The sequence below is a fragment of the Hyaena hyaena genome, unplaced genomic scaffold, assembly GCF_003009895.1.
Source record: "Hyaena hyaena isolate Hyena2069 unplaced genomic scaffold, ASM300989v1 scaffold_300, whole genome shotgun sequence".
In the NCBI taxonomy this organism is placed as follows: domain Eukaryota; kingdom Metazoa; phylum Chordata; class Mammalia; order Carnivora; family Hyaenidae; genus Hyaena; species Hyaena hyaena.
Window position 1 is genome coordinate 1,543,607 of NW_024080933.1, and position 19,289 is coordinate 1,562,895.

Sequence of the window (19,289 nt, forward strand, 5' to 3'; positions counted from 1 at the left end):
GAATTCCCTGTAGGAATGCTCACTGACTGCATCACTGTGGGCAAAGGATAGTACCTGCTGGCGTCTTCTTGTTTATATAGCAGGGATCACACCCTTACACGGGGGGAAGAACCTTGAGATCATCTGCACAGCAGGCTTGGCACAGCGTGGGCACACAGTAGGCCCTCAGCGAATAGCTGAGCTTCAGCCTGCCCCAGGGGTCTGCCCATAAAGCCCTCGGAGGGAGGGGAGGTCCAAGGGGGAGCTGTTACCTGAACCCGTCCTTGTGGCTTTCGCTCAGGTGGCAGGTGCCTCCGTGCTGACAGGGGCTCTGGATGCAGGTGTTGATGGGCATGGCGCAGTCTTTGCCCTGAGGTGAAGAGGGAGAAGCACCTGGTTAGGGAGGCTTTCACTGGCTGCCTTGACCAGGAGGCCCCTGGAGTTCCCAGCGTCCTCTGGGATGCGGCTGGGCACAAGGCCCCTTTGTGGCCTCTGCTGTGTGGCTCGGAGGACACGAAAGGGGGCCCTTGCTTTTGGCCGCTCCACACTGAGAAGGGAGGAAGGTGGAGAGCTCAGGAGTTTGGGCCCCAGCTTCATCAGTTCCTGGAATTCACATCCTGAACTGCAGGGCAAGAGCATGGGCTTTGGATACAGGAAAACCTGGTTTCATATTCTGGCTTCATCTCTTCCTGGTTGGCTGGCCCTGACCTCGTATTAAGCCTTTTAACCTCTCCTAACAGAGCTGTTGTGAGGATTAAGTGAGGCCTTTCAGATAAGGAAGTACCTGATGTATGTAACACGTCTAGCACACAGCAGGCATTCTGCAAATGCTAGCAGAGGACGCAGTACTTTTAGCTGCACTGAGGCTTCGATGTAATCCACAACCTGAGCAGGGCGGACTGGGGCTGAAGTGGGGCCAGTGGACCTTGTCCCTGTAGGGTGACAATCCTGCAGAGATCTACCTTTAATTCATCAGGAAGTGGGCCCAGGTGTTGGTATTTAAATTTCTGTAGGGAATTCTGTTAGGCCAGACTGAGGACCTCTGGGACAGACAGTTTTGTGTGGGTGGCCTTCCTCTGATGCAGGCCCCTCTGGAGGGGACATCTGAGCTGAGAAGGAGTCAACTGCAGTAGGAGGGGAGGAGCATGCCAGGCAGAGGGACAGTGAGGGCGAAGGCACGGAGGAGGGAGGCCAAGGCAGAGTCCGTGGGCATTAAGACCCGGGAGCAGCCCGCTGACCCTCTGGCTCCAACTCCCCTCCTGGGACCGACACAACAGCACTACACCCAAGTCTTGGCAAGCAGCCCCTTAGAGGACCTGCGGGCTCTGGGGAGGCATCCGTTGTATTTGTTTCTGGGCTGTGGGCTTGGTGTGGGCACCATGCCAAGTGGGGGTGATCATGGGAGCCCTCCCACCGCCACACCACCTGCTTGCCATCTGCCTGAGAAAATCCTCTTCCCGCCTCTGCTGCCGCCAGTGCCTGTGATGAAGTGGGGCCGGGCTCCCTGACTCCGGGGTCGCTGCCAGCTGGGCCTATGACTCTCCTTACTGCCTTAAACCCTGAAGCCCGTGCAGTATCCAGCAGCCACGAGGCACGGCCATGTCTGTCTGGCTCTCTCCATGCCCCCTCACAGCTAATGGCCAGTCAGAGGTTTCTTAAGGGGGAGAAGGAGAATGCAGTTTGACACGGGATCTGGGCTTATCCTAAACCAGAGCAACACAGGATCCCTTTCAGAAAGGCATTGCATACAACGGAAACTGTAATACTCATTCTCAATTTATTGGGAACATTTTCCATTCCAGGCCTCACGCTAAGCATTTTATATTCACGATCACATATAATGTTCACAACAACCCTATGCGATTGGTATGATTGTTATTACTGCCCTTTTCAGATTGGGAAGGCAGACTTGGAAAGTGAGCTAATATGTCCAAGACTGCAGAGCAGTTAAGTGGAACAGGCAGCAGCTGAAGCCAGGCATCCAGTCCAGAGCCAGCACTGAGAACCTCTCTGCTGGGCCACTGATGATGCCTTCTCAAAACATGGGCTCCAGGGTTAGCACACTGGAGCACACATTCCAGTCTGGCTGTTGTGTTTCTTGGGGGAACTACTAGTTCCCTCTGAGCCCTGTTTTCATCATCTGTAAAATGGAAATAATACCTACCCTATGGAATGAATGATTAGAAATCACACATATAAAATACCAGGCATGTAATGGTAGCGACCTAAGTAAGAGCCATTCAGATGATGATGATGATGATGATGATGATGATGGTGGTGGTGGTGGTGGTGGTGGTGGTGGCAGCGGCGGCGGCGGCGGCTACAGGGGTCTGAGGCAGGCCTGAATGTGGAAGCTCAAAAGACTTTTTCAGGCATTTGGTTGAAACTGAACTGTTCAGGAGTGTGTGTGTGTGTGTGTGTGTGTGTGTGTGTGTGTGTGTGTGGTGTTGTGTTAGATTGATGACCCATGAAGAGCAGGACAAAAGAACATTGATCAGGTCAAGGCAGGGCCTTCCTTGGCCCCTGCCTGGGCCAGCCTCTCTGCCCAGGGGAACTTTCAAGTATCAGAGACTCTAGCTGGGATCTTCCCCTGGGGGCGGGGGGTGGGGTGGGTGGGTGATGTGGGGTTGGTGATGTCTCCTCCAGTCCCTTATACTCAGCTCAGAAATCAGGAGGCAGACCATAGCTCTTGACGATGTGCTAACTGGGCCTGGAGGTAGGGATTTCTGTCACTTACACGTCCTTGAGAAATAATCACCATTGTCAATACCTGGCTAATTAGCTTAATTCAACTCTCTTCAGCCTCATTTTGCTCAAATCTATTAGATTTATGATACTCCTTGGTCTCCCACTGCTGTGTGTGTGTATGGGAGACATAGAGATAGAGAAAAGAGAAAGAAAGAGGGAAGGAGGGAGAGAAGGACATGGCTGGGGCTTCTGGCTTCTTTTAAAGGAACCTGGGAATAGCTGTCCCCATTGGAAACCTCTTTCTGAGACAGAGCCAGGAGGGCTGCTCTAGGACCTTGCTACTGAGAGTATGGTCCTCAGGCTAGTAGCATCGACATTCCCTGAGAGCTTGTTAGAAAGGCACAAACTTGGGTCTGACCTCAGATCCAAGGATCAGAAGCTGCATTTAATAAGATTTCCAGGTGGTTTGGGGTGCCTGGGTGGCTTAGTCGGTTAAGCGTCCGACTTTCGCTTAGGTCATGATCTCGCGGTTCGTGGGTTCGAGCCCTGCGTCGGGCTCTGTGCTGACTGCCAGCTCAGAGCCTGGAGCCTGTTTCAGAGTCTGTGACTTCTTCTCTCTCTGACCCTCCCCTGCTCACACTGTCTCTCTCTCTCTCCCCTAGAAAAAAAAAAAAAATTTCCAGGTGGTTCTCATGCACAGTACAGTGTGAGGAGCACTGCAGGGAGACATTGAACACAGGCACAGGAAGCCAAATGGCTAAAAAAGAATGAGCCCAGACATACAATGTTAAACTGCTGTAAAACAGGTCTCTCAGTGAAGTGCCTACTGAATCCTGGCACCGAGGCAGGTGAAGCACAAACATGACCCTTCCAGTCTTTACAGGGGCTTTGCAGGTTAGTGCAAAGCCTCACATTTATAGGTGGGCAGTGAGGCTTCAAGGGACCTAGTCTCTAGTGGAGCACTGAGTGTATGGACTTTCCTGCAAGAGAGGTGGGCTCTGGGTTTAGTTCATGTGCTTCCTAGGTGTGGGAGCTTGGGTAAGTTAGTTGATCTTTTTGAACCTCAGTTTCCTTATCTGCCAAAAGAGGATAACAGACCTTATTTCAGAAAGTGACTGAGGGTGTAAATGAGGTAATGTGCTCAAATTGCTTCACCAAGGTCTGCCATTATAGATGACCAGTAGCTGCTACCGAACACTAAACAGTGGGGGCCATGCTGTGTTGGATAATATTGTGGCTTCCCAAGGTCACTCAGCCAGTCAGTGGAAACACTGAGATATCTGGAAATAAATGGAGAAATGCCAGAACTTAGCACTTGGTTTGGTTGGTGTCCGGCGATTGTTGTCAACTTAGCAACGAGCTCAGAACTTACTACCTCAGTAACTCCGCCTGGGTGGGCTCCAATCCCGGGAAAAAGGAAAGCAGGGAACAAATGCAGAGCAGGGGAGGGGGGGGTACAATGCAACCCAGGGTTAAAGGACCTCTTTGTTTCTGCTTGCTGCATTTTGAGGTTGAACCTGATGTGGGGTGGAGGGTAGCAGCTGTCCCAGGCCACATAGTCAGGTAGGGACAAGCTCCATGGGTCCTGCTTGGTATCTGTCCACCAGCATACTGTACTTTTCCCTTTTCTGGAGACTTATGTCCCAAATGGCCAGGAGCCTTACAATCATGGTGCTTCTCAATGGGCTGTGAACGCAGTGGTCAAGAGCATGGGTTCTGGAATCCGATGGTTCTGAGCTCTGAATCCCAACTCCCTCACCTCCTATCTCAGTTTCCTAAACTGGAAAACGAGGGTCATTTTAGGGCCTGCCTCCTTGGGCTTTGATGAGGAGAATGCAAGATCATGCTTGTACCTTGTTTAGTATGCTGTCAGTACCACCATCATCACCACCATCGCCATCACATACCATCACCACCATTATCGTCCTCCTCCTTAAGGTACTCCAGACCTGCGTGAGTCCAACAGCTTCATAAAAGTCAAAATCTCCGCTCAGATTCTTCTGCGAGACCTTCAGAATCTTATGAGCAAAGTCTGAACAAGTGGCATTATCCTGTAGGAGCCCTGTGGTTGTACTCTTTGCTCTGACACTGATGGCCAGGCCAGTTTCATAATGCTGTCAAGCATAGGAAGAAGCCTGGGGCTTCCAACCCAGCTTCACTACTTTCAGACTCAGGCTGATCTGACAGAGAGGGAAGCAAGACTGAGAATGTGAGGTGGTTTACCTTATCTTTCAAATAGGGATGATCCTGCCCACCTCAAAGGCTGATTATACAACTCAGAGAAGGGAATAAATGCCAATGTCCAGCTGAGTGCCTGGCCTGCAGTTGATGCATAAAAAGATAACCACACAGGTATGGAGTTGGGGATGTTATAAATGCACGTGTCACCATTCTAGGAGAGCAACTGATGATCTCTGACCATTCATGGGGTCATGGACTGAGAATCTGCAGTGAATTCAGCCTACTGCCTGCTACTGACAGCCCATCCACACTCTGGTATCAGGACCGGCATGCAAGGGTAAAGTGAGAGGTAGCAATGTGCCAGCTTATAGAGTGCATACTGAACGGCTGTCCTAGGTGCCTTGCATGTTACTTACATTTGATTCTTATAGAACCCCTGTGAGATAGGCCCTGGTTTGTCAACAGGAAGGCTGAGGTAAAGCCACCGGCCATCACCACACAGCTGGTAAACAGCAAAGCTAGAGTTCACACTTGCCCTCTGTGTAATTCCACAGCCTGAGTTTTTTCCACTGAATTAATACAAGTGGGTTTGAGGAATTGGGCCTCCTGAGTATGTCGTCTTCACTTCTACACTTCCCCTGCAATGTCTGCGCGTGTGCACATATAGGATGCATGGGTCTAGGCTGGCTGCCTGCGGCAAGGCTGGCTGGCTGCAAAGGGAATCCTCGAGCTCTCCTGTGCCAGGCCCATAGGTGGCACTCTGACACTATGTGCTGGAAGCACAGCTACAGCTGAAAAACCACCAGGGAGCCCTGTTCCCCAGAGTGGTTCTGCCACTCGAGCTTGTCACTACACATAGAGTTCCTCTGGGGACAGGAGACCCGGGATGCCAGCTCCCTCCCACTCTACCTGTACTAGGCATGTGTGTTAGATGGGCTTTGGGTGGTCCTGGAACACTTGGCTTTCCCACTGCATACGGATGGGGCCTTGGTGAGGCTGGAGGCTGGGAAGGTCCTGGGGAAGAGGACTGAACCACAGCTTTGTTGACCCCAGTGAGCCACGGCAAAGGGCGTGGCCATCCAGGGGTAAAGGCGGGGACTTTGGAATCCTATAGCTCTTGGTCTTATCCCAACCCTACTGCTTATGAACTTTGGGACACTGGGTCAAGCTCTTTCAACAATCTGAGGCCCAGTTTCCACATCTATAAATGGGAAGTAATAAGCCTTCCTCATAGGGGGTGTTTAAAAAGAGAAGGTGAATAGGATGTCAAGCAGACTGTTGGCCACGCAGTCCAAACTCTATGGATGTTAGTAGGGAGTCAGGAAGACTCTAGATAGTGTTGGGTGAGAATAAAGGAGGAAAAGTTGCTCTGGAATTAGCCTGGATTTGTGGGGAGGACACCCAGGAGCGTGAGGGTCTCTGACACCCAGGAGCGTGAGGGTCTCTGTACCCTTACTGGCTGACTTGAGCCTGTCAACATTGTGTTGGTTTGGCCGCTCCCAGGCCTTTCAATCCCTCATCCCTGTACCTTCTCAAACCAGAGCCTACTTTCAGCACTGGCCATCCTGAGGCAGAGGTAGGGAGGGGATGGGTAGGGTCTGGAAATCTTGAAGGGAAGCCAGGATAGTAAGTTGAAGGGGTACCTCTACTTGGAAGCATTTTAACTCTCTGAGACTTAATTTTCCCATGTTTAACCAGGAAAATACAAATATTACATTTCCTCCTTATCTCAGAGTGTCACTGCCAAGACTATATGCGGTTCTCTGTGTTTTGCATGAGTGTGACACAACCGGGCAGCCCCCACCAGTAGAACAGCAGTGTTATTGTCAAGTGCAAGTCTGGAGTGACCTGTGAAATGCAGTTCTCCAGGCTGCCTGTGGAGAAGGGAGAGTCAGCAGGGCACAGTGTCCTCCCTGGGCTGTGAATGCTGGGGGCGGGGCTCCCTATCTTACCTTGTAGCCGTAGGGGCAGGTGCAGCGGTATAGCTCCACAGGATCCTGGCTGCACGTCCCGTTGTTCTTGCATGGGTCTGAGAGGCAAGCATTGCACTTGGCCACGATGTTGATGTCCACTGGCCCTGGACAGCAAAACCAGGATGTTGGCAGCAGGTCACTGTCACCCTCCCTCTCTTTCCTTCCTCTCTGGCCCCTTCTTCAGTCAACTGCCGGCCCCTCTCCATCTCTACACACAGAGGGCAGCTGGCCCTCCCCAGCCAGCACCATCCAGTCTAGCTAGAGTCCCATTAATGCAGCCATTGTCCAGTGAGGAAAAAAAATCACAGTGGGATATCATTCAGAAGCACTTCTGCAGTCAAATCAATTACTGTAATTAGCCTGATCCGATTTTGGAGCTAATCTATAAACAATGCACCATAATTAGAAACCCCTTGTGTATCTTTTCATGTTCAGGGAGCTCTGGGCCCAGGCTTCATTTGGACCTCCCACTCTTCTACCCCTAAATACCCCTCCCCATGAAATAGTCTATGCTACGCTAAGGAGGGCATAGTGCCTGGGCCAAAGACACACATAGGAAGTCCTTCTTGTGGAACCCTTGATTGGCAGGAGGAAGTAAGAAGTGGCCCCCAAAGACACAGCAGTGATGTTGTTGACAGATGGCAAACTGTACTCAGGCACACTTTAGATCTATGACAGTTTCGACTATGTCCCATTCTCTTCAGCTGTAAAGGCTGGAGAGGTAGAGGTCACAGTCTTTGCACAGAGCTTTGGAGATGGGGTTGAGATTGACCCCAAGGCAAATCTGACCATTTGTGGGTGGGGTGAACAGAAAGGATGGCCTGACAATCTATACAAGCTGGCTTAACCCTGGCTTCTCATTAGAACAGGGACACTATCTGTCCTGGTTTGCCAGAGACTGAAGGGATTCCCAGGACACAGAACTTTCAGTGCTAAAACCAGGAAGGTTCCAGCCAAACTGGGATGAATTGGTCACCTTAGAGTGGAAGCAGCCATGGTGCTCTTAAAGATCTCCAACACGGCCAGGCTGTACCCCACACCGATTTAATCAAAACCTGGAGTGCTGGGCCAGGGAACCAGTATAGAGCTCCGCAAGCAATTCCCAAATGTGCAGATAAGATTGAGAAACATTGTTTTAGACTGATCTGGGCCTCTTTAGCATCAATCAAGTGAGATGTCTTGGAAGCAGGAGGAGAAAATGAAAAATTAGCTTAAAACCAACAGAATGTTTTCCTGCTTTAAGCAGAAATGTGAGACACATGAAATTTATAGGGTAATCAAAGTATATATGTAAATCAAAATAAACTCAAGACTCTAAGAGATGAACAAAGGACACTAACAGACAAATGTATGATACAAATAGAAGGTAAATTTTTGAAAAAAAAATCAAAGATAGACAAAATAGGAGGCATACTTTTTAAAAGCTATTAATTAGCAATGAGATGAAATGAGATAAAATAATGCAAGAATCTGGTGAAAAATGCACTCAAATAGTGCTTATTGGGAGCGCACAGTGGTTTACAACCCTTTTTGAGGCAACAAATGATGGGCAATATGTGTAAAGACCTTAAAAATGATCACATATTTTGGCTCGGTAGTTTCTGTTCTCCGAATCTTATCTAAGGGTATAATTTTCCATAGAGAAAGACCTTTATGCATCAGTGGAAAGAAAACAGCTGGAAATACCCAGTGAATACTAAAAGTTCAGGGCCAGGAACTGGTTAAAGATGTTACGGTAGAATATTAAAGCCTGGTGGCCACAAGTGGGTATCGGGGAATCAGAAAGACCTAGGATCATCCTAACTGTGGACCTGGAAGTCTCTTGACCTCAGTAAGCCTCAGCTTTCTCATTCTTAAAAATAAGGGTAATACTGAAATCTAACCCATAGAGGGCTGGGGACTGAATAAATTAATACTTGGAAAGTGAGAATTAAATGAAATAACATACGAAAAAGTGCTTAACATGATGTCCAGCACATAAAAACTCAGTAGCAGTTTGTTGCTGTCAGTTAAAATCTCATGTACCTAAAGCTTGCTGTAGTAAAAATGGGAAAATGCTTAGGCTTTAAGAATGTTGGGTGAAAAACATGCAGGTTAAAGATTTTTCTCTGTGAAAAATGACATAGAGAACGAAGTCAGAGAGGAGCACGTAGAGACACCAGCAGAAGAACTTGGAGGAGATGATAGCATCTGAGTCTCTCTGTGCAGCTCATGGAAGAGACAGGGCAATGGTTTTAGAAGTCATGTCTATTGAGAGGCCCAGCTCTGGTGGGCTGTTGGAGATAGAGCAGGCCCCTCGAGAGGCAGGGGAGAGTCAGCATGTACCTTTGCACTGGAATCGGTGGGTGGGGGTGGTGAGCAGGAGTCTGTCGGCCATGGGCTCGGGGCTACTGCAGCGGGCGATGCCAGGTTCCTTGTACCCCGCCTTCACCCACTCTGACAGCCAACGCAGATTGCAGTCACAGTGGAGTGGATTGGTTCCCAGAGCCCTAGGAGGCAGAGCAGGAAGTCAGGGCCCCCTGCCTAGCTTGGCCCATGGGCTCCATTAGCTCTTAGCCCTCTGGAGAAGCAGAATTTTCAGACTCTGGCTAGATTGAGAGTATCTGACATGACCAGTGGAGAAGGAGTTTCCACTGGGACAAAGAGAGTGACTCCAGACTGCACTCCAGTCCCTTCGGATGTTTCTACCCCGCCCAAGCCCCTCCCACCTCTGAGGTTTTGCTCTCACCTACCCTGGTAAAATTCAATCTTCAACTCAACCCCAATCCTAGCCCCTCTTGGCTATCTTCTGGACCTTTGGCCATCTGATTATCTGGCTCCCTTACCCTACTGAAGGGTCCACTGAAGGATGTACTCTTCAGAGAAGGCTTTGATACGCAGCAACCTAGGGAGAAGCTTCAGGGCACAGAAAAGGTTCAGAGTACCCCACCCCTAAATATACTGCTTTGGCATATTAATTATTTTGAGCTAAATGTACTTGAGAAATGGCAGGTGTAGGAGGGGCTCTCTGAACTCCCTCTTTCTACCTAAAAGCAAGTCATAAAGTTTCCTGTGAGAAAGATGCCCCCCTGCACCGAGAAGAGAAAAATATTCTTATCACCAGAGACTGGGAATCAATGCCAAAATGTGCCAGGCCAAACCAACCTGCTCAGATAACCCTGACCTTCCAAAAGTCCCATCCACATATTTCCTAGTCACTGCCGCACAATCTGCTGCCCCAGCCCAAAGCCCTTTGTCTTGTCACATCCCCACAATTTATCATTCCTTGTTAAAAATATAGATAAGCTTTTGGGTATGATGGCTTCTTTGGGTCTTCATTTTCCATTTGAAGACTCCCACATACACACAAAAACATCAAATACATTTGTATCCTTTTCTCCCATTGCTCTGTCTCTGTCAGTCTAATTCTTAGATCAGCCACAGAATCTAAGGGGGTAGAAGCAAGTTTTTCCTCCAACTATACCATTCAGCTTAATACTGCACAGGAGGGGGATGGCACGGGCCGGTGCAGACCTCTCAACAGTGGCGTCCAGAAAGAAAATGTAAGAACTTTTGCTTATTTTAAAAATCATACCCTTAAGCATTTCTATTTTTTGAATATTTTATAAGGTGTATACATAATGTATTGGTATCACAGTATATGCATGCGCTATGAAAATAATTAAATATATGTAGAGTTGTATACAGGCTCAAAAATGTTCCGGCAGAGGTATGTAACACTTTATTCTTATAGACCTCAGTTTCCCCTGTGCATAATGGGGAAGGAATCCCTGAGGTAGAGTGGTTCAGAATATGTGCTTTGGACCCAGGGCAGACCTGAAGTCTGAATCAGGGCTCTGCTGCTTACTAGCTGTGCGACCCTTGGACCAATTCTTTAGTTTTTCTCCATTTAAGCTTCACTGTATAAGAAGGGGATAAAAATGCTTTATTGCTATAAGAAGCAAATGAGATAATTCATCTAAAGTGTTTATCACACAGTAAGAGTTTTATGTTAGCTCTTCTTATTAAACATTTACATTGTTTACATAATTGATGATGCCTTCGAAGGCATGTGAAGTGGAGAACACACAACGTGCACAGTGTGGGCACGTTTTCAGGGAACACGCTCTATGCATGAGGAAAGAACGAATACCGAAATGTTAACAGCGACAGTATCATCTTTGGTACTATAATGATATAGCATTTTGAGTGGATCCACACCAGGCAGAAAAACGGCTACTTACAGATGGGAAAGAGACATCAGGTCACGGAAGGAGCCTTCGGGAACACTGGAAATGTCATTGCCATGGAGGGTTCTGGAGCAGAAACACAGGTCAGAGGTTATCCCTCAGTAACAGTTCTGAATTCAGTACACTCTTGGGGTCCAGGCTGGCTCAGATGCCCTTCAGTTGTACTCAGAGCCCCACCGCTCATGGTGGGAGGTGCGTCCTCCTTTGAGGCAGGTACGTGAATGTTTCTATGGCCAGCTCAGCAGTGGGGATGTTGGGAGTAGAGGGTATGGGAAAGAAGAGGATGGATTTTTGAATCTGACAGGTTTGGGATTGGATCAGAAAACAGCCCCTGTTAACTGTGGAACATTAGGCAAGTTAACTTTACTCTTCTGAGCCTCTGTTTTTGCACCTGAAGCATGGAGAGAGATACCTGCCTAATGGAGGCATTGGAAAGAGAATGTGAAGAACTGGTTGAGACTGTATGTTTTAGAACAGGGCTGCTTGCATTCAAATCCTGACTCTGCCACTTACCAGCTGTGTGACTGTGGCCAAAGTTATTTACCTGTCTGTGCCTAAGTTTCCTATTGTAAAACGGGAATAAAAGTAAAAGATTTGTCATGGAAGGTGGTTGTGGGTGCATTAATCCATATAAAGTCTGGCATTTTCTTTCTTTCTTTTTTAATGTTTTATTTATTTCTGAGAGAGAGAGAGAGAGAGACAGCGTGAGCAGGGGAGAGTCAGAGAAAGAGGGAGATAGAGAATCTGAAATAGGCTCCAGGCTCTGAGCTAGCTATCAGCACAGAGCCCAATGTGGGGCTTGAACCCATGAACCGTTGAGATCATGACCTGAGCCGAAGTTGGATGTTTAACCTACTGAGCCACCCAGGGGCCCCGAAGTCTGGCATTTTCTATGTGCTAAATGACCAACCACTATCAATACTTGTGAAAGGGTCTTGAAGAATGTCTGGCACAGGTCAATAAATTAGTTCTCTTCATATTCACCTAGAGAGATTCTAGGGAGATTGAGAAATGTTATCAATGCCGGCTTAGGTAATAGAGGAGGAGGGCATTCAGGTCCTGGGGAGATTTCCTGGAGCTAGACACTCATCTTTATTGCAGAAGGGTTTGCGACACACACATGCATGTACCTGGCACTTGTGTGCATCTGAGTGCATTTTCTGACAGTGTGTCCAACAGGCCAGGCAACCTGCTCTGTATTAATTATACCGCTCTCCACCCTGTGGTGTAGGAGCCGGGAGCTATTCTCACTTGCAGAGTGGTGGCATATACTGTCCTTCCAATAGATGCCTGGAGAATAGGTCCATGAAAAAAATACTGAATGAACATTGTTCTAGTGCTCAAGTAACAATGCCAGTAAGTTTGCAATTCATGGATTATACCCTCCTGAAGGATTAAACCTCAACTGCATACAAAAAAATTCCCACACCAATGACTCACTTTGGATCTGGCCTGTGAAATGCAAGGTAGGTGAAATTCACAGACACTCAAAGGCTTCTTTAGTGACTACTGTACGCTGTTCCCTGTGCTGTGAAGGAGCCCGAGTAAAACAAAGGGGCGATTACAGTAGACTGGGGAAGTGTAAACAGGATAATAACTAATGAATCTGCCCTTTTGTTTTCCTTTTGGCTGATGTTAGCCTGCCCTGGGTTTTGAGCTGAAATACAGATGGGAGCTTAATTATACTTAATACATACTGAGCACTGGAGCTTACACATGGGCGGATTTCTGAGACCCATTCTCAGGGGCCCTGGTTCAGTGGGTCTGGGGTGGGGCCTGAGACACTGCATTTCTGACCAGTTCCTAGGTGATGCTGATGCTCTTGGTCCTCTGGACCACATTTAGCTAGCTTCCCCAGGCTGTCACCCTCATCACCTAAAGCTCCTTGCCCTTTCCTCTCCCCAGGACAGCAGGAAGAAGGTAACCAGTCCTCTACAGAGTGTTGGAAGTAGCTTCTCACCTGCCAGGGTAAGAAGGAGCTAGAAGCACTTCCTAACACTTATCAGTATCATTTAGTCTCAAATGCATGTGGTTATTTATGAATCACACCGGCCCCTGCCTGCTATTAGCTTGGATGACTTCATGGCTGCTTGCTGTTTGGCAAATGCACCCGGCCCTGTTGTTAATCATTTCTGAATGAGGCCTGGGCCCCTGTAGAGGCACGAAGCCCTAATTTAAAAACACCAAATGACCCAAAGGCAGCTTTGGCGCTGTGACTCCTGTAAGTCACGCTCCCATTTATTACGAGCTGAGCCGCTGAGATCTCCATAAACTGCAGAGTAACCAAGCTGTAATTTACTGGGACAACGAAAGAAATCTGCCTACACTGCAGGTTCTCTCTCCTGGTTTGCTCCCAAAGAAAAACTCTTGCATGTCCAACCACCATCCTAAAGGATGCCAGGGAAGTGGGACAAAGTTTCCTCCCAGGAAGCCCTCCCTGCCCCTCCCCCACCTCGGCTTTTCTTCCCCTTTCCCCTCACACCTCATGGGGGCTGGTGATGGCAAGCAATTCCAACACAGAATGACCCATCTTCAAGCGCCTGGGACACCTTTTCTCTGCTGACTCTTAGTAGGTGTTAAAGCAAACTTGGGAATTTTGGGATGCGGATGAGAGCATCATTTGGAGCAATATGAAGGCAGAACCACCTCGTGTTAATTCAGGGTTGCTTGAACCTTGGGTCTCCGGATCCCCAGGTGCTCACAGAATGTGTATATGACACAGGTGATCTTCATCCCAGATGTAGGCTGGGGTGGGTGAAGCCTCTTTTGAGCGGGCTAGGTCACTCCTGAGGGTTAAGTGATCCTGGATCAGACCAGCTGGGTAGGAGTCATTGCTGGTTATGTTATTATCTGATTCAACGGACTCAGTCTTTCTGTGCTTTAGTTTTCTCATCTCTAAGGTGGAGTTCTAAGGATCCACTTGCCATAGATCTCTTTTTAGGGAGGTGGGTTGATTGGCATCAACGTCTTTTCTATAGCAGTTCCTCCCTTTTCCAAGGGGGACTCAACCCTCCCCACCTCTTAGTCTAACTGGTTTGGCCTCATGGGCAGAACCATGGCCCAGGTCAGCCCGATCAGTCGCTGAGGTTGGTTTGGGGCTGAGTTGGTGACCTAAGTGGGCAAATGTGAGACATTTCTGGGGCTTTCTCTGGAACAGGACAGACAGAGTTTTGAGAAGGAGAAAGAGGAAGTCCCTGCATCCAGCCCTAGAATGTAGTATATACTACTGAATTTTTCAGTTACGTGCTTTGATAAACTATCTTCACGCATAAGGTGGTTTGAGTTGATTTTCTTGTCCTTTAGCCAGGAAGGGATCTAATGTACCACTTCATAAGCTAGTTGTGAAGATTAAAAGATACAATGCAAGTGGTTCAGATGGTGCAGGGCTCCACGCAGGGCCTGCACTTGATGCACACTCCCTCACGTGAGCTGTGGCCATGGCTAATGTTGCCATGACTCCTTCCCCTCTAGGTTCTGGGATGTTTTGGGGCCAGTCCTCTCAAAGCCTCTCCGTCACAGAGCGGAAGCCTGAAGCTACACAGCCTATACATCCCGTGACAGATTCCAGGACTAGAAAAGAGGTTTCGGCAGAGTGACCCCATGCCTGTCACCTTCCTGTCCGGGTCTCTTTCCACCACATTCTTTAATTCTCATTAGAGGCCTCTCTGGGCCACATCCTTCTAATCTTCAAGGAAAGTCTGAAATGGGTGTCAATGAAAAGAGATAATGTCTGGCGGGGATGGATGAAATGTAGTGGAAAGAGCACTGGGCTAGGAGCTGAGGACCAGGCTCCAGCTCTGCTTCTGCTCCCACCCTGTGGCACGTCTGCAGCATGGCTTCCTGCTCCCATCCCCAGAAGCCACATCGCAGCCATACCTGTAGCTCCTTGTGTTCCCCATGCACATGCCCTTCCTGATTTCAGGGACACGGTCTAGGGAATTTATATTCTCCCTGCCTAGAATATTCTCCACTCCATCACACTTAGGTAACTCCCCCTGGCTGCTCAGACTCAGCTTTGAAAGTAGAAGCAGTGATTCTGAGAGCCAAAAGTCTTGGGTTAATCCCAACTTTACTTTGTAGTGGGGTTATGTCACTTTGGCAAAGTGACTCAACCTTGCTAAGCCTCTGTTTCCTCGTCTGGAGGATGAGGATAATAGCGGTACATTCTTCACAGGGTTGATATGAAAAGTGGATAGGGATATGATAATGTAACTAAAGTATGTAGCCCAGTATATAGTACATGGTCAAGGTTTAATATATGTCAGTGGTGATTACCATCTTTCTCTCAGAAAGCCTTTTAGATGGCCCACCCTGAGTCCCATGGCTCTCTCACAGGTATGGTTATGTGTGAGAGTAGCTTATATACTTGTCTCTTTCCTCTTCTAGACTGTGAGCTCTCAGAGGACAGAAACTGTTTCATTATTTTCCTCTCTAGTGAAGAGGAATGCATAGTAGGCATTTAGAAAATAAGTGAGTGATTGTGGGCAAGTCACTCAACCTTTTTGAGTATGTCTCCTTATCTTATAAAGGTGAGGTTTGGATGGGATAGTTTCGAACACTCAATTCCCATTTCTAAAATTCACAATTAATTCTATTTTTTGGTAGCACCAAAGGGTCAAACAGGGACCAGGGTTTGGAGGTCATAAGGAATCACCTTTTGGCTCACCAGAATTGTCTAATGTTCAACAGCTGGTCAGAAATGGAATGCAGTTATCTGGGAAGGGAGCAAGTTAATGGTCTCTAAAAGTAATCAAGCAAAGGGCAATGGAGCCCTTTGCAAGGATGCTGTGGAGAGGATCCGTGCAGTTAGTAGAGCAGGGATCCACATACATAAATAGCAAACACAATCTTACTTCAGGAATGAGGGGCTAAAAATACTGAGGATGATGACTGATAATCCCACTCCATCTCCCACAGCTAACTGATTCCAGGTGGCCCTCCTGTGGCTGGGGCTGGGGAGTGACAGTTGGAACCACACACGTACAAGGCATGTGGCTCAATGTGGGGCAAAGATCAGGGAACACACAGATCCCTGAAAAGAAGAACTAGAACATCCATGAGAATGTTCTCTTCTAGCTAGTTTTAGATTAGGAGCAAACTGGGAAATCTCATGCATTTTCACCCAATGTTTTGTACTCAGGGATCCCTGACAACCCTCCTGTCTCAGAAATGTATTCATATGTATCTACCCACCAACACACACACACACACACACACACACACACACACACACACACACACACACAATTAAATGTCAGGTCTTTCTAGAATATTTTTTGGCCCTTGTCTATGGCTAAGCCTGATACTCGTTGTCTTCCCCCATCCCAAACTGCCAGCATCCCTGACCTCTGGCTGTTTCTAAAATTTTCCCTAAAATAATAAAACCCTTTAGAATTGAGAAAAGAATACACAAATGCTCAAATGCAGTTGTAGATACTGATTCAAAACCACCTACCTTCCCCCCACTCCCCATATTGTGACTATCCTACTATATTCTTTCAGCTTTAACTTTGCCTTCTTTTATTACATAAATAACTTCACATTGGCAGTTAGTGATCACTGATTTTTAAAAAGTTTTCTATGTTCCTTTAGAACTTCAGAATTATAAATGTATGCAAGTTATAATTATAACATGAAAAAATTAGGTTTACTTTTCCACATCAGGCTGTGTGGTCAACACTTCCCGACACTGCTACCTAGTTTCTGTCTTTACCTCTTTTAATCACTGCCCTTCATTGACTGGCTGCATTAGGCGTTTCTTAGGCATTTCCTCACTGTGGCACTTGTAGGTAATATTTAAAACAGAGGTTAAAAATAACAGAGCAACCAATATTTTAATGTAGAGAACCTTTCCCTCATATCGGATTATTCTTAGGAGTAAATTCCTAGATGTGCAATTCTAGGAGAAAGGATACAAATATCATAAAAGAAACGTAGCCCATAAACATTTTTATTCTTCCTGAATTGGCCTTTATGCCAAAAATAGTTGCTCCCTACTGAGGCAGATGGTTGGAACGAGGGCCTCTAAGACCCCTTTTTATCTCTGAGAGCCCATGATTCTAAAATGATGATGCTAAAAGCCTACCAAGTCTTAATTCAAGAAGCAAGCACAAGCACGTGGTATGTGGAGGTGTACTCCTGATGAACTAATGACCGTGGTCTGGAACTTGGCAGACAAGGTGGCTAGGAAGCAGAAGCCTGGTGGTGGTCATACCACCACCGCGGGAGATCAGACAAATGGACAGGCGAGCATTCTCCATCTTCCTCCCTTTCCCGTGCTGAGCTGCCTGACCAGAACTGCCCGAACCATAAACACATACACACAAGTCCCACGAAAATTGTCAGGCCCAGCCCCTGGGAGCAAACCCATGCACAGAACTGGAAAACCAGGAAGACTGAGGCAGGATGGTGGGAAGTGGGAGGGGGGATCCAGCCTCAGCCCCGGCCAATGAGACAAGCCCATCCCCTGCTGTGTTCAACTGGAAACAGGGAAATGGTTCTGCTGATGTTTCCATTCTCAAACTCCCCAGAGAAGGTGGATAATAAATAAGTGACAATAACAGATTGCACACTGTCAGTGCGGGCACTTCTTTGCCCCCGGAGAATTGATTTTTAATAACAGCGCAGATGACATGTGGCAGGAGTTGTCGCTGACACCAGTGTTTTGTGGGCTTCAATAAATCACATCAGCCTGGAGGCTGTGGAATGGACGGGCTCAGTGGGTGCTGTTTGCTAGATGCTACTGGGTCCTGAGTAGGGTCCCAGGGCTCTGAGTCAGGAGGCTGGATTCTGCAACCTCCTGACTACTGGATTTTGGGCTAGTTACAACCTGGGCCTCAGTTTTCCCATCTTTAAGATGGGCATGATCCCCTCAGTCTTATAGCACTGTTGCGAAGGTATGAAAATGGCCATGAAAAGTGGCATTTCTGTTCTCATGGGAATATCATTCAAAGGATCCTCCTTTCCTGACAAAATGTGCAGGATGAGAAGGCTCAAAAATCAGGTGACAAACATGGCCAAGGGTTGGGGTGGCAGTGAGATGCCATTCCTGCTCTTGCAAGGTAAGAACAAATAACAGTAATAACAAATGAATATTTTCTTACCAAGATGCTTACTGTGGGCCAGAGTTATGCTAAATGCTGTATATACAGCATCTCATTTAATCATCATAAATCCCTGTGAGGTATTACCATCTGGATTTTATTGAAGACACACAGCTAGGGAAGGGCAGAGCCATGAATCAAAAGCAGGTAGACCTCATGGTCATCTTGCCTTTGCTTGGGGCTCATCTGCCTCAGTGGGCTGTCCTCTACCCTGTGTAGGACAGGGTGAGGCAGGTGACATAAGGTGATGAAGGGGGAGCAGTTGTGGAGGCTGTAGACTATACAGTCTGATCTAAAGGGGCTGCTCAGCCATGCAAGGAAGTAGATGGGAGCCCTGGAATGGCCAGGTCTCTCCATTTTCCAAGAGAATAGAAATTAGGATTTGTATGCGAAGCCTCCCAATAATTAACTGTTGGCAACTTATTATAACTTTTTTTTTTTTTGAATTTAAGAGAGACAGCAGGAGTCAGGGAGAGAGGCACAGGGAGACAGAGATAGAGAGAGAGAGAGAGAGAGAGAACTGAATTTCAAGCAGACTTCAAGCTCAGCATAGAATCTGATGCAGAGCTCAATCCCACAACCCTGAGATTATAACCTGACCTGAAATCAAGAGCCAGATGCTCAACTCACAGAGCCACCCAGGTGCCCCTAAACTTTGTTTGTTTGAAAAGATACTGTGAGCCAAGTAACTCTACAATTGCTAATAGCTGTCTGTGAGCTGAGCCAGGTCTCTGGGCTTCTGGTTTGTGACCCCTGATGGACGCATTTGGTTTCCCTGCAGAGCTGCCCCTCTAAAGCCAGAAGGATCAAGGGAATGGTCATTAAGATAGTTGTGCTCTACTAGGGTGCAGAATACAGTTGCACATGCCAATCCTCACTAGGGGGGTGCTAGTGATCTCACTGGGCACAGGAAGAAGTAGAAACTCAGAGTGGTTTGCGATTTGCTCCAGGTCCACCAGTGGTAGCAGGCTGGCTCCCTGCCACCCCCCACCTTCCCCCCCCTGCCCCGCCCCACCGAGGGAGTAGGAGTGCTGGGTTGGGGAGTTGTGTGTGTGTGTGAGGGGCGGGGGGGACAGGAGCGCTTGGTACTGCCTGCTGTTACATGGTGAGGCAGGAACAGAACTCAGGGCTCTGGG

The 19,289-nt window shown here is 47.9% G+C and overlaps 1 protein-coding gene across 1 annotated transcript in view; it reads right to left on the minus strand.

The window, feature by feature from the left end:
* SLIT3 (slit guidance ligand 3) overlaps positions 1-19,289 on the minus strand; it is a 606,956-nt gene that overhangs the window by 30,309 nt on the left and 557,358 nt on the right. The window contains exons 24-27 of the mRNA XM_039247657.1: positions 11,045-11,116; positions 9,147-9,310; positions 6,801-6,925; positions 252-349 (exon numbers count right to left, since the gene is read on the minus strand). Of these exons, the coding sequence (XP_039103588.1) occupies positions 252-349; positions 6,801-6,925; positions 9,147-9,310; positions 11,045-11,116 (459 nt within the window). The remainder of the gene's footprint in view (positions 1-251; positions 350-6,800; positions 6,926-9,146; positions 9,311-11,044; positions 11,117-19,289) is intronic.